We start from the raw sequence: 14072 nt of genomic DNA, 5'->3' as shown, positions 1-14072 counted from the left end.
GAGGAGAGAATGAGAGGAGCTGTAGTGTTAACCGACATCTACAGTTGAATTCGGAAGTTTACATACACTTAGGTTGGAGTCATCAAATGATCATTTTTTTTACTCGTTTTTCAACAACTCCACAAATGTATTGTTAACAAGCTATAGTTTTGGCAAGTCGGTTAGGACATCTACTTTGTGCATGACACAAGTAATTTTTCCAACAATTGCTTACAGACAGATTATTTCCCTTATAATTCACTGTATCACAATTCCAGTGGGTCAGAAGTTTACATACACTAAGTTGACTATGCCTTTAAACAGCTTGGAAAATTTCATAAAATGATGTCATGGCTTTAGAAGCTTCTGATAGGCGAATTGAAATAATTTCTGTTATACTTCTGCTCAGGAGGGAGACGCGTTCTGAACGTGCTTTGGTGCAAAAAGTGCAAATCAATCCCAGAACAACAGCAAAGGACCTTGTGAAGATGCTGGAGGAAACAGGTACAAAAGTATCTATATCTACAGTAAAACCAGCCCTATATCGACATAACATGAAAGGCCGCTCAGCAAGGAAGAAGCCACTGCTCCAAAACCACCATAAAAAATCCAGACTATGGTTTGAACTGCACATGGGGACAAAACTGTACTTTTTGGAGAAAAAATAACTGTTTGGCCATAATGACCATCGTTATGCTTGGAGGAAAAGGGGGGAGGGTTGCAAGCCGTCCATCCCAACTGTGAAGCACGGGGGTGCTTTGCTGCAGGAGGGACTGGTGCACTTCACAAAATAGATGGTATCATGAGGTAGGAAAATTATGTGGATATATTGAAGCAACATCTCAAGACATCAGTCTGGAAGTTAGAGCTTGGTCACAAATGGGTCTTCCAAATAGACAATGACACCAAGCATACTTCCAAAGTTGTGGCAAAATGGCTTAAGGACAACAAAGTCAAGGCATTGGAGTGGCCATTACAAAGCCCTGACTTCAAACCTATAGAAAATTTGTGGGCAGAACTGAAAAAGCATGTGCGAGCAAGGAGGCCTACAAACCTGACACAGTTACACCAGCTCCGTCAGGAGAAATAGGCCAAAATTCACCCAACTTATTGTTGGAAGCTTGTCGAAGGCCACCCGAAACATTAAACAATTTAAAAGGCAATGCTACCAAATACTGAGTGTATGTAAACTTCTGACCCACTGGGAATGTGATGAAAAAAATAAAAGCTAAAAAAATAAAAGTATGTAAACTTCAGACTTCAACTGTATGTACAGCAGTGGTCCTCAAACCTGGTCCTGGGGACCCAAAAACATGTGCCCATTTTAGTTTTGACTTAGCACTAACACCTGATTCAAATCATCAAAGCTTGATGATGAGCTGACCATTAGACCTTAGCTGTGTAATGCTAGGGGAAAAAATAAATGTGCACCCCTTTGGGTCCCCAGGACCAGGACTGAGAACCACTGATGTACAGCTCTGTGGCAATCGCGACTTTCAAGTAAGGAGCTCCATCCTTTTCCCAAATTGAGGTGTACTCATCCCACATTTGAGGAGCCCAAATTGGCCAGCAGGCTATTGGCCTCCCCTCTTCCTCTTCTTCTCTCAACAGGCTGCACTGGGCTGTGGAGAAGGAGGAGGCCTTTGCCTTGTTTACTGTTGGGTGTAGTGGTGCAGATGAACGCAGTGCATTCATCTGGCTAGCAGGCCGGCAGCGCTTTAGCTGGCACATTGAGCATGAGGCATCGGGAGCTGAAACAGCCTGCAGACACACAACAAAAGGCCACCGCAGTGCAACACTGAATGAGGGCTACGCAGCGGATGTCGTGGTTTTACAATTGTGTGTATGTGTGTTTAGGAGAGAGAGAAAGCGAGAGCATTTAAACGTTGGCTTACAAGCTGCTGTCCTCTGTGTTAGCATTACTGAATATGTATCTGTGTGTATGGGTGTATTCTCTTCTAAGATGAGAGTGTGTCGTCCTGTATATGGGGTTGGTAGGACCTAGGCAGGTTGGGCGGTCTGGCTGAGGCAGATTGGGGGCTGTGATGTGACTAATGTGCTTTACACTGTTTTAACAGCTGACTGGCCCAAAGGCCTGAGGTGACAAACGTGTGTGTGTGTGTGTGTGTGTGTGTGTGTGTGTGTGTGTGTGTGTGTGTGTGTGTGTGTGTGTGTGTCTGTCTGTCTGTGGACAGACTGGCGTGGCCCACTGCATAATGACAGCAGCTCTGATACAGCACAGTGTCGTGACAACATTGCAAAGGAACAGTGCCACGGAGAACAGATTTCACAATCTGGAGGTATGCGCAATGGTTCTTCTCATCCAATGTCATATCTGACATTATGGTCAAAGACAACAAAGGTTGAGGTCTTTCGCCGGCAACGCAATTCCAGGTTCCATCAGGCACTGAAGTCGGGCAGTGAAAATATGTCATGCTTTGAATTGCTTGCTGTTTTTTGCTGGTTATCATGACCGCATTAAAAAAAGTCTGACAGAGTGACATAAATAGTATTAAATAAGTGATAAACGTGTCTGAAGAGGACTGGCCACTCTTCCGAGCCTGGTCCCTCTAGGTTTTTTCCCTGGTTCCTGCCTTTCTAAGTTTTTCCTAGCCACTGTGTCTCTGCATCTGCATTGCTTGTTCTTTTGGGGTTTTAGGCTGGGTAGCTGTAAAGCACTCTGTGACAACTGCTGAAGTAAAAAAGGCTTTGATTGACTGATACATGTCCGGTAAATAAGTGTTAATGTCCAGTGTGGGTGTGTTACCTGCTAGTCTCTGTCAGCGTCTCCAGCTTGGTCCCCAGACTGAGACATTCATCCTTCAGTTTCCCTATCAGGGCATTCTGGGAGCTGAGGAGGGCCTCCAGCTCACCCACTGCAAGGGAACATGGGATAGCAGGGTCAGTGACCACAGTCATGATACATACTGTACATTCACTCAACATAAAATATCTTGCATCCTGGACAGGTACAGGAAAAAGATGGTGAATTACATACAGTATGTTTATTTGTGCCTAAATTCATGCAATGAATTAAGTATAGGATCTTGGTGCAGATTCACCATGCAATAAAGTTGTTTACAGTTTTTAACCTTGTTGTCATGTAAAATAAATACAAATAATGACATGTCTTATTGCCACATACACCTCACACAGTAGGTGCAGTGAAATGTGTTGTTTTACGTGCCCATAGACTGACTCGCGACTCTTTTGGAACGATCCAACGCTCGACTTTGATCAGTCTTTGAAATGTTGTGCGGCGGTATCATCACCAACATATGTCTTTTTAAAACAATGCCGCAAGTTTGGAATGGTGTCCATTCCACCTGCTCTACCATTCTGTCACAATAGAACTCATGAAGGACTCCAGTCTTTTGAAAAGTACCTCAGATTTATAAAGAGCCTTTCAACTATTTACTATTCTGTGAAATAGCAGCCGAGTGGATATGCAGATGACTCTTCCAGGCTTAGATCTCAAGTGCTTCATGCAGGAGAGCTTATGAAGTGTTTTACCTCACCTGGCATTCACAGGGAAATTGGTAGAACTAGACTTCAACATTGTACATTCTGGCTGAGTAAGGGTAGTTTACAGTAAAATGTTCTAGCTTCTGCAGTGCTGAGACATGCTAGTCAGATTCCTTTAATTCAGAGGAAGTGAAAGAAGCTGCTATTCAGACGAGGTTGGATTCCACTGGTCAGGTTATTTACCACTAAACAAGGAGAGCGACTTAAGGGATGATGCTCAGGGGTGTAATGAACTGTGACTGTACATAAAGTAGGGAGCAATTACTAACTCCACACAGCTAATCTGGTCAAGAAAACAGAGCTGGTTTCATGTTCTCTCTAAAATGATTTTGTCATGGTGGCTTATCGACATAGTCTGCCAGTGTACAGAGGAAAAGACTCCAGAAAGCTCTGTGCTAGCCATTTGGACATAAATAGACAAAGCGCACAGCATGGACACACAAAGCAAATACAGATATTTGGGACGTGGTGTGGAAATCTTTTTTTTTATGTTGCGAAATTAAACTTTACAAAAAAAAAGTTGGGTCGCAGGCTGGGAGCAGTAGAAAAAAACTTGCCCAAAAGAATGGTAATTAGCTAACAGGCTTTGAAAGCGGCTGGGCATGCGTAGGCCACAGAGACAAACAAGATACAAAGACAAACAAACTGGGAGTAAAAACAAACAGCGGAGAGAGAGAAAGAAAAAAACATATCGTCTAGAGGCTATTCTGTCTACAACTACTAAAAACCAAACTGTTTAGAAAGCGAGGGAGGGGGAGGAAGGGAGGAAGAGAGGGATGGATGGGGTGGTTGGGAGAGAGAGAAAACTAATTAGCTGGTGAGAGTGGCCATTATACGCTTTAGAGAAGGAAGTGGTCTGTGGTATTAAAGGACTAATTCCATAGGCCCAGAGAGCTTCCTGCTGAGCTTCTGATGCCATCTCTCTTTAGACAACATGTGTGCCGCCGAGCTGCGCCAAAAAGAAGCCCTTTGTTTTCCCGAGGCTTTGTTCTGGCAATCAGCATGCTTCAAGTTTCTCAAAACACAGGTAAATAAACTCGCTGGATCCAGATGGTGCAACAGATGTGAGAGCAGCACTCTGAAATCTACAGACAGTGGGCCCAGAACGCGGCCCATTTTTCCCTTTCTAAACGATAACTAATATGTAATGGCCAATCTCTGGAGTGCCAAGCATCTGCTCCCTTCGGCCAGCCAAAGGTTACAGGTGTTCCTGATGCCGTCCCTCACAGTGTGGCATGGGCCGGGGTGCGGATGGGGGCATGGAGGGTGGAGAAAGGTGGGGGTGTTCTTTTGGCAGGCTGTGGCGGCGCCACCGGACACCCACCGCTCCGCTCGTGCTGCGCCTCCATTTGCTGGAGCCTCTGTGTCAGCTCCTGCTCGCGCTGCTGTGCAGAGAAGGTCAGAGCATCCATGTCCTCGCCCCGGCAGCGCTCCGCACTCTCCTTCTCCTGCCTGAGCGAGAGAGACAGAGAAAAGATAGAAAGAGAGAGGAGATAGAGCGATAGATAGGAGGGAAATAAAAAGACAGCTCATGAGGGGTGGAAGGGTAAAAGTGTCACGCCCCAGACAATAGGCCCCTGGGTGTTGAGGCAGCTGTCCACTACACAATGCAACAGAACACAGTGTACACTGAGGGGGTGAGAAGTACTGTACATGTGATGGACTAATGGTAAACAATAAAGCTGTATCGTGTGTTTCCCCTATATTAATTTAGCAGCGGCGGGACATTTTTTTGTTTATATATAACATGTAGTTATATATATATATCTCTCATGTAGTTTACATATAAACATGTAGTATATCATGTAGTTCAAAAGAAGTTGCTAACTAGCATTAGCGCAATGCCTGGAAGTCTATGGGAACAGCTAGCAAGCTGGAAGTCTAGCGGCTCCCCTAGACTTCCAGTCATTGTGCTGACGCTTGTCAGCAACTTCCTTCAAACTGCATACAGAGACATAAAAATGGTATCCATGAGTTAATCTGACTCTGGAGAAGTAGAAAAGGGGCTTAATTGGCAAAATCTCACGCTTTTAAAGGGATAGTGCATCTCAGCAGGATATATATTAGATACAGTACCAGTCAAAAGTTTGGACACACCTACTCATTCAAGGGTTTTTCTTTATTTTTTTAACTATTTTTCTACATTACACTATTATTATAGTGAAGACATCAAAACTAGGAAATAACACATGGAATCATGTAGTAACCAAAAAAATGGTTAAACAAATCAAAATATATGTTATATTTGTGATTCTTCCAAGTAGCCACACTTTGATGACAGCTTTACACTCTTGGCATTCTCTAAACCAGCTTCATGATGTAGTAACCTGGAATGCATTTCAATTAACAGGTGTGCATTGTTAAAAGTTAATTTGTGGAATTTCTTTCCTTTTTAATGCATTTGAACCAATTAATTGTGTTGTGACAAGTTAGGGGTGGTATACAGAAGATAGCCCTATTTGGCAAAAGACCAAGTCCATATTATGGCAAGAACAGCTCAAATAAGCATAGAGAAACGACAGTCCACCATTACTTTAAGACGTGAAGGTCAGTCAATATGGAAAATTTCAAGAACTTTGAAAGCTTCTTCAAGTGCAGTCACAAAAACCAAGCGCTATGATTAAACTGGTTCTCATGAGGGACCGCCACAGGAAAGGAAGACCCAAAGTTACCTCTGCTGCAGAGGAGATGTTCATTAGTTACCAGCCTCAGATTGCTGCCCAAATAAATGCTTCACAGAGTTCAACATCAACTGTTCAGAGGAGACTGCGTGAATCAGGCCTTAATGGATGAATTGCTACAAAGAAACCACTACTAAAGGACACCAATAATAAGAAGAGACTTGCTTGGGCCAAGAAACACGAGCAATGGACATTAGACCGGTGGAAATCTGTCTTTTGGTCTGCTGAGTCTAAATGTGAGTCTTTGTGAGACGCCGGGTAGGTGAACGGATGATCTCTGCATGTGTAGTTCCCACCGTGAAGCATGGAGGTGGTTTTGTGGGGGTGCTTTGCTGGTGATACTGTCTGTGATATATATAGAATGACAATACAGTAATGAAAATCGCAATCAAACTACTAATGTTGCTCATAGAATACAATGTCATGTTGTGCTTTTTAACGCCATCAAAAATGAGATCTCGTATCAAGACTTTTATCTTTACATTTCTAACAAAATAAACTAAAACAAATATTAATCTATAGCAAATTCAACATGAACAAAACATCAATTTGAAATCTAACGACAACGGCATCCCCCCAAAAAAATTGCATAAAAGTTTTTTTTAAAGTGTTAATTATGGGAGAGAACGAAAGAAAGCGACCAAACTTTTCTCCCACACTGGGTTTTGGAACAGGGCTCCAAAGTGACCGTCTCTCCAGGCCTGCTGTCGTCTGGAGTGTGAACGCAGGGGGGCGGGGTGTTGGGTTGTGGTGGTGCGCCTGCCTAGGAGACCAGGAGAGAGAGAGCGGCCACCCGCCCGGCCCCCTGCAGTGCTTGAACAGCGGCCTAAAACACCATCCATCCCCACACCAGCGCCCAGCGTGGGCTTGCAGAGCCCTCACAGCCAGCCATTTGTTACTGTTTGTTTCCAGGGGGGCCCCAGCCTCCCAGCCTCGCACCGGTGGTGTTTATCCACCAATTAGCATGAGACAGCCGGCCAGAAAGTTTCAGAGAGGACTGATGACGACTGACGAGAGTTGGAAGTTTTGAGCCAGAAGGCCAAGATGAGCCATGGTCGGAAGAGAGCGAAAGAGCAGAAGTTCGATTTGGTCTTTCTGAAGCTCTAGTGAAGATGCCCCTGAACCTTATTTCCATTTCTATAGTACATTATGATAGTAAATGATGATATATTGTAAGTAGTGCTTTTATATCGGAGATGCACTTCGGCACATAACATGTACATGTAGCCTAGGCGGCAGGTAAAGTAGTGGTTAGAGTGTTGGGCCAGTAACCAAAAAGTTGCTAGTTCAAATGCCCGAGCCGGCAAGATGAAACACCTGGCGATGATCCCTTGAGCAAGGCACTTAACCCGAATTGCTCAAGGGTCGCCGTTGATCATGACTGACTCTGGACGTGACCCCACTCTCCAAGGGTGTTTGAGGTGGAGCTGGGATATGCAAAAATCTAAATGTCCAATTCACAAATGCGTATAATACACACTTGTACATGTGTGAAATAGGACAGATATAAGCACCCACCTAATTAATAATAAATACCCTTTACTATCTTTTGTTGTTTTTAAATATGTGATTTCATGTGTAAAATGAGATCTTTTGCTGCAAAACAAATTGCCTCATTTTCTGAACCTGATTTAGACTTGACTTGAGACCCATTCTATCGGTATTCCAACCCTACATAGAGAGCAACCGCCTAGAACTCCCCTAACAGAGATTTTTCACAGTTCCATATCTCTCAGTCCAGGGTCACTTTCTGTTTGCTCACTGGCTATAATTACGTGAGTGAGCGAGGCCTAATGGTCAGTGAGTCAGTCAGGAGGCAGGGCAGGGTCGACCAGCCTGATAGGGGGAACTATACTATCCCGTCCCAGCACCAGGCTCTGTGGCTAGGTCCTGGGTGCTAGAGCACTAAGTGAGGGCCCAGGGCTGCCTAAGTGGGTACTAGTCAAGCTGTTGCCCATTTGATTTGGAATACCACAGCCCATTCGAGCGCAGAGTTTGCAGCACCCCGCGGTGCTCCATGATCCACAGCCAGGAATGACCAAATGCTACGGTTCCTAAAACGAGCGCAAATTGGAGTCAGCCGCTTGGCAACACCAGCTACTGTTTAGTGTGATAATGCGTCAACCTCTCTCAAGACTAACTTTGTGAACATGTTGGTCAACTTAGATAACATCAAATTCTACACTTTTACAGTGAAAATCTAAACTGAAAAACATGGTATAGTACATGTGGAACTAGGACTTATCTGAATATGAGGAATAGAAGCAGTATTCAACGAGCACAGTAGGCCTGATGTTCCCACCCAGCCCAAAACAGAACAAATAAACAATATGTGATAACAGTAGCTATATAGCACTGCTCAGTGCAAAACAGATAGCATGTTCCCAAGCAAATGCATCCATTCAATGACTTACCAAACTCTGAAAACTGTAAACACTCATCACAACAATACTCTATTGCAATTACATTATACCTGGAAAACATATATTGAACCAGTTGTGGTTCACTATTCTCATTCATCCCGTCATTCATACATTTACATTGATGTCAAATGATCTCTAAATAGATAGATCCTGAGGCTAAGAATAACAGTATAAAGAGAACTAATGAATGCTGATTTGGTGTGGCACTGCCAACTGGGGGTATTTGTGGCATATTGGGCGCTTGCAAGAAATGTGGTCTAATGACACCATGTACTCAGCTCAGGGAAGAATAAAGTTCAGAATCCACACACAGACACACTTTAAAGTACACCTTGTATATTTTAACACATTTATTCAGCCGCTGGTGTGTCAATTACACTCCATTCACCCATGTCCTTCAATCTAACTAACACATCTCCCCCTCACTCTCTAAGATAGAGAAATATCAAAAGCAGCCCCTTCTAGCCTGGCTATCACTTACATAGCACAGCACAGTTTGCTCTGTGCATTATTCCGCTCTCTCCTCCACTCTTCTCCGTCCTGGGGGCTCTTATCTCTGCTCCTATCCCTTTTTCTCTCATTCCCCTCCATTCCTCGCTCCCCCTTCCCTTGCTCTCCCTCCCACCCTTTTTCCTTTAACTAAACTGGCTCTGGCTCTCTCCATCTGGTCCCTCTTCCTTCAGCAGCCCTGCACCTGTTCACACCTCCTCTCCTGTTGGACCGCATTGAACATTTCCTCCGCTGCCAGGGCTATTCTGGCACCCGCAACCTCTCTGTCATTCAATCCATCTGTCAGAAGTGAACTTTGTTTACCGCCAGCTTCTGCTTTTCTTCTTCAAGGAGCAGCAAAGCCCCCTCAAGGTCACGGGCAGAGCGAAATGCAGTCGCCACCAATTTAACAAATACTCCCCTGATTCAGGACAGCTACACACACCCCCATACTCACAACCCACGGAGGGAGAGTGCACATTCTTTTGCAGAAACATATTTCACTCCTCTGCAAATGTAAAACTATTTTTCTTCTCACGGTTGTAAAGTTAAACAAATCTTAAAAGCTTAACCCAATGAGTCCCACCACGTTTTGGACTTCCAGCCCCTTTAAAACATTGTGTTTGAGCTCCAGACTTATGGGTTGTACCATTGGATTATTCTATTTCTTCTGCATCTGTAGATACCATTAGTCTGTGTGATTAACAGGGCTGAGATAGAGCGGTGTTTGTGAGGCGAATGCCGAAAGGGCCCGGGGCGCTATGACACTCAAAAGCTACACAAGAGCCATTAGAAGGTAAGGGGTTCTTCTACATAGAAGATCATAGGAAATCCCAGGATACTACTGTACCCAAGATAATACTGTAGTAAGCTCACATATAGTTCCTTGACTTCTTCCACATTTTGTTGCGTTATAGCCTGAATTAAAAATGGATTAAATTTAACAAAAAAATGCCACTGGCCTACACACAATACCCCATAATGTCAAAGTGGAATTACAGTTGAAGTCAGAAGTTTACATACACTTAGGTAGGAGTCATTAATTAAAACTCATTTTTCAACCACTCAACAAAACTATAGTTTTGGCAAGTCGGTTAGGACATCTACTTTGTGCATGACACAAGTCATTTTTCCAACAATTGTTTACAGACAGATTATTTCACTTATAATTCACTGTATCACAATTCCAGTGGGTCAGAAGTTTACATATACTAAGTTGACTGTGCCTTTAAACAGCTTGGAAAATTCCAGAAAATGATGTCATGGCTTTAGAAGCTTCTGTTAGGCTAATTGACATCATTTGAGTCAATTGGAGGTGTACCTGTGTATGTATTTCAAGGCCTTCCTTCAAACTCAGTGCCTCTTTGTTTGACATCATGGGAAAATCAAAAGAAATCAGCAAAGACCTCAGGAAACAAAATGGTAGACCTCCACAAGTCTGGTTCATCATTGTGGCACCTGAAGGTGCCACGTTCATCTGTACAAAAAAATGCAAATCAATCCCAGAACAACCTTGTGAAGATGCTGGAGGAAATATGTACAAAAGTATCTATATCCACTGTAAAACGAGTCCTATTCTGATGAAACAAAAATATAACTGTTTAGCCATAATGACCATCGTTATGTTTGGAAGAAAAAGGGGGAGGCTTGCAAGCCGAAGAACACCATCCCAACCGTGAAGCATGGGGGTGGCAGCATCATGTTGTGGGGGTGCTTTGCTGCAGGAGGAACTGGTGCACTTCACAAAATAGATGGCATCATGAGGGAGGAAAATTATGTGGACATTTTGAAGCAACATCTCAAGACATCAGTCAGGAAGTTAAAGCTTGGTCGCAAATGGGTCTTCCAAATAGACAATGACACCAAGCATACTTCTAAAGTTGTGGCAAAATGGCTTAAGGACAACAAAGTCAAGGTATTGGAGTGGCCATCACAAAGCCCTGACCTCAATTCTATGGAAAACTCCACAATACTAACCTTATTGACAGAATGAAAAGGAAAAATATTCCAAAACATGCATCAAGACAATAAAGTAATATTGCAAAATGTGACAAATGTTTGGGGCAAATCCAATACAACACATTACTGAATACCACTCTCCATATTTTCAAGCAGTGGAGGCTGCATCAAGTTATAGGTATGCTTGTAATCGTTAAGGACTAGGGAGTTTTTCAAGATAAAAATAAATAAACACAATGTAGCTAAGCAAAGGCTAAGTCCTAGAGAAATCTGATTCAGTCTGCTTTCCACCAGACACTGGGAGATGAATTCACCTTTCGCAGGACAATAACCTAAAAATCTACAAGGGAGTTGCTTACCAAGACGGTGAATCAAATAAAATAAAATGTATTTGTCACATAGACATGGTTAGCAGATGTTAATGCGAATGTTCCTGAGTGGCCGAGTTACAGTTTTGACTTAAATCTGCTTGAAAATCTATGGCAAGACCTGAAAATGGTTGTCTAGCAATGACCAACAACCAACTTGACAGACCATGAAGAATTTTGAAAAGAATAATGTGCAAATGTTGCACAATCCAGGTGTGGAAAGCTCTGAGACTTACCCAGAAAGACTCACAGCTATAAATCGCTGCCAAAGTTGATTCTAACATGTATTGAATTTGTGGGTTGAATACTTATCTAATCAAGACACAATATATTAGTGTTTAATTGTTCAGAAATGTTTTACAAAATGTTAACATTTTTCTTCCATGTATTTTGTGTAGATCGTTGACAAAAAAATACAATTAAAAACATTTGAATCCCACTTTGTAACAACAAAATGTGGAAAAAGTCACCATCTCCAAACAGTTGTCACGGACTTAAAATAAACATTCATATTTTTTTAAATCAAGTTTTTGCGGTGTCAACATTTGTCAATAAAAGTAATGAATGCAACTGTTTATGTAAAATTGTTGTTCACTTGTAGCCCTGGTTGTCCTGAAAAGAACATGGTAAAACAATTCATTTTGAGGCAAAATATAAAAGGGCTGGATATGCAGATACAGAGCCTTGCAAAACTATTCATTCCCCTTGGTGTTTTTCCTATTTTGTTGCATTACAACCTGTAATTTAAATTGATTTTTATTTGGATTTCATGATGGACATGCACAAAATAGTCCAAATTGGTGAAGTGAAAAATAACTTTTTTTTAAACAGAAAAGTGGTGCGTGCATATGTATTCACCCCCTTTGATATGAAGCCCCTAAATAAGATCTTGTGCAACCAATTACCTTCAGAAGTAACAATTAGTTAAATAGATAGCACACAGGTGGACTTTAAGTGTTACATGATCTCAGTATATATACAGTGCCTTGCGAAAGTATTCGGCCCCCTTGAACTGTGCGACCTTTTGCCACATTTCAGGCTTCAAACATAAAGATATAAAACTGTATTTTTTTGTGAAGAATCAACAACAAGTGGGACACAATCATGAAGTGGAACGACATTTATTGGATATTTCAAACTTTTTTAACAAATCAAAAACTGAAAAATTGGGCGTGCTAAATTATTCAGCCCCTTTACTTTCAGTGCAGCAAACTCTCTCCAGAAGTTCAGTGAGGATCTCTGAACGATCCAATGTTGACCTAAATGACTAATGATGATAAATACAATCCACCTGCGTGTAATCAAGTCTCCGTATAAATGCACCTGCACTGTGATAGTCTCAGAGGTCCGTTAAACGCGCAGAGAGCATCATGAAGAACAAGGAACACACCAGGCAGGTCCGAGATACTGTTGTGAAGAAGTTTAAAGCCGGATTTGGATACAAAAAGGATTTCCCAAGCTTTAAACATCCCAAGGAGCACTGTGCAAGCGATAATATTGAAATGGAAGGAGTATCAGACCACTGCAAATCTACCAAGACCTGGCCGTCCCTCTAAATTTTCAGCTCATACAAGGAGAAGACTGATCAGAGATGCAGCCAAGAGGCCCATGATCACTCTGGATGAACTGCAGAGATCTACAGCTGAGGTGGGAGACTCTGTCCATAGGACAACAATCAGTCGTATATTGCACAAATCTGGCATTTATGGAAGAGTGGCAAGAAGAAAGCCATTTCTTAAAGATATCCATAAAAAGTGTTGTTTAAAGTTTGCCACAAGCCACCTGGGAGACACAAACATGTGGAAGAAGGTGCTCTGGTCAGATGAAACCAAAATTGAACTTTTTGGCAACAATGCAAAACATTATGTTTGGCGTAAAAGCAACACAGCTCATCACCCTGCACACACCATACCCACTGTCAAACATGGTGGTGGCAGCATCATGGTTTGGGCCTGCTTTTCTTCAGCAGGGACAGGGAAGATGGTTAAAATTGATGGGAAGATGGATGGAGCCAAATACAGGACCATTCTGGAAGAAAACCTGATGGAGTCTGCAAAAGACCTGAGACTGGGACGGAGATTTGTCTTCCAACAAGACAATGATCCAAAACATAAAGCAAAATCTACAATGGAATGGTTCAAAAATAAACATATCCAGGTGTTAGAATGGCCAACTCAAAGTCCAGACCTAAATCCAATCGAGAATCTGTGGAAAGAACTGAAAACTGCTGTTCACAAATGCTCTCCATCCAACCTCACTGAGCTCAAGCGGTTTTGCAAGGAGGAATAGGATGTTTTTATATATGTTTTGAACATATATATATATCTATATATATATATAGATATATATATGTACATATGAACATATATGTTCAAAAAAAGAAAGGGAACACTAAAATAACACATCCTAGATCTGAATGAATGAAATATTAAATACTTTTTTCTTTACATAGTTGAATGTGCTGACAACAAAATCACACAAATTATCAATGGAAATCAAATTTATCAACCCATGGAGGTCTGGATTTGGAGTCACACTCAAAATTAAAGTGGAAAACCACACTACAGGCTGATCCAACTTTGATGTAATGTCCTTAAAACAAGTCAAAATGAGGCTCAGTAGTGTGTGTGGCCTCCACGTGCCTGTAT

The 14072-nt window shown here is 42.3% G+C and overlaps 1 protein-coding gene across 2 annotated transcripts in view; it reads right to left on the bottom strand.

Annotated features, from left to right (window-relative positions):
• Positions 1-14072, bottom strand: part of sdccag8 (SHH signaling and ciliogenesis regulator sdccag8) — a 75886-nt gene that overhangs the window by 18735 nt on the left and 43079 nt on the right. For both annotated transcript variants that reach the window (XM_064950287.1, XM_064950286.1), the window contains exons 14-15: positions 4829-4956; positions 2747-2855 (exon numbers count right to left, since the gene is read on the bottom strand). In XM_064950287.1, coding sequence (XP_064806359.1) covers positions 2747-2855; positions 4829-4956 — 237 coding nt within the window. The remainder of the gene's footprint in view (positions 1-2746; positions 2856-4828; positions 4957-14072) is intronic.

This window comes from Oncorhynchus masou, chromosome 31 (assembly GCF_036934945.1).
Source record: "Oncorhynchus masou masou isolate Uvic2021 chromosome 31, UVic_Omas_1.1, whole genome shotgun sequence".
Classification (NCBI taxonomy): Eukaryota; Metazoa; Chordata; class Actinopteri; order Salmoniformes; family Salmonidae; genus Oncorhynchus; species Oncorhynchus masou.
This window is presented reverse-complemented; position numbering and strand designations above follow the sequence as displayed.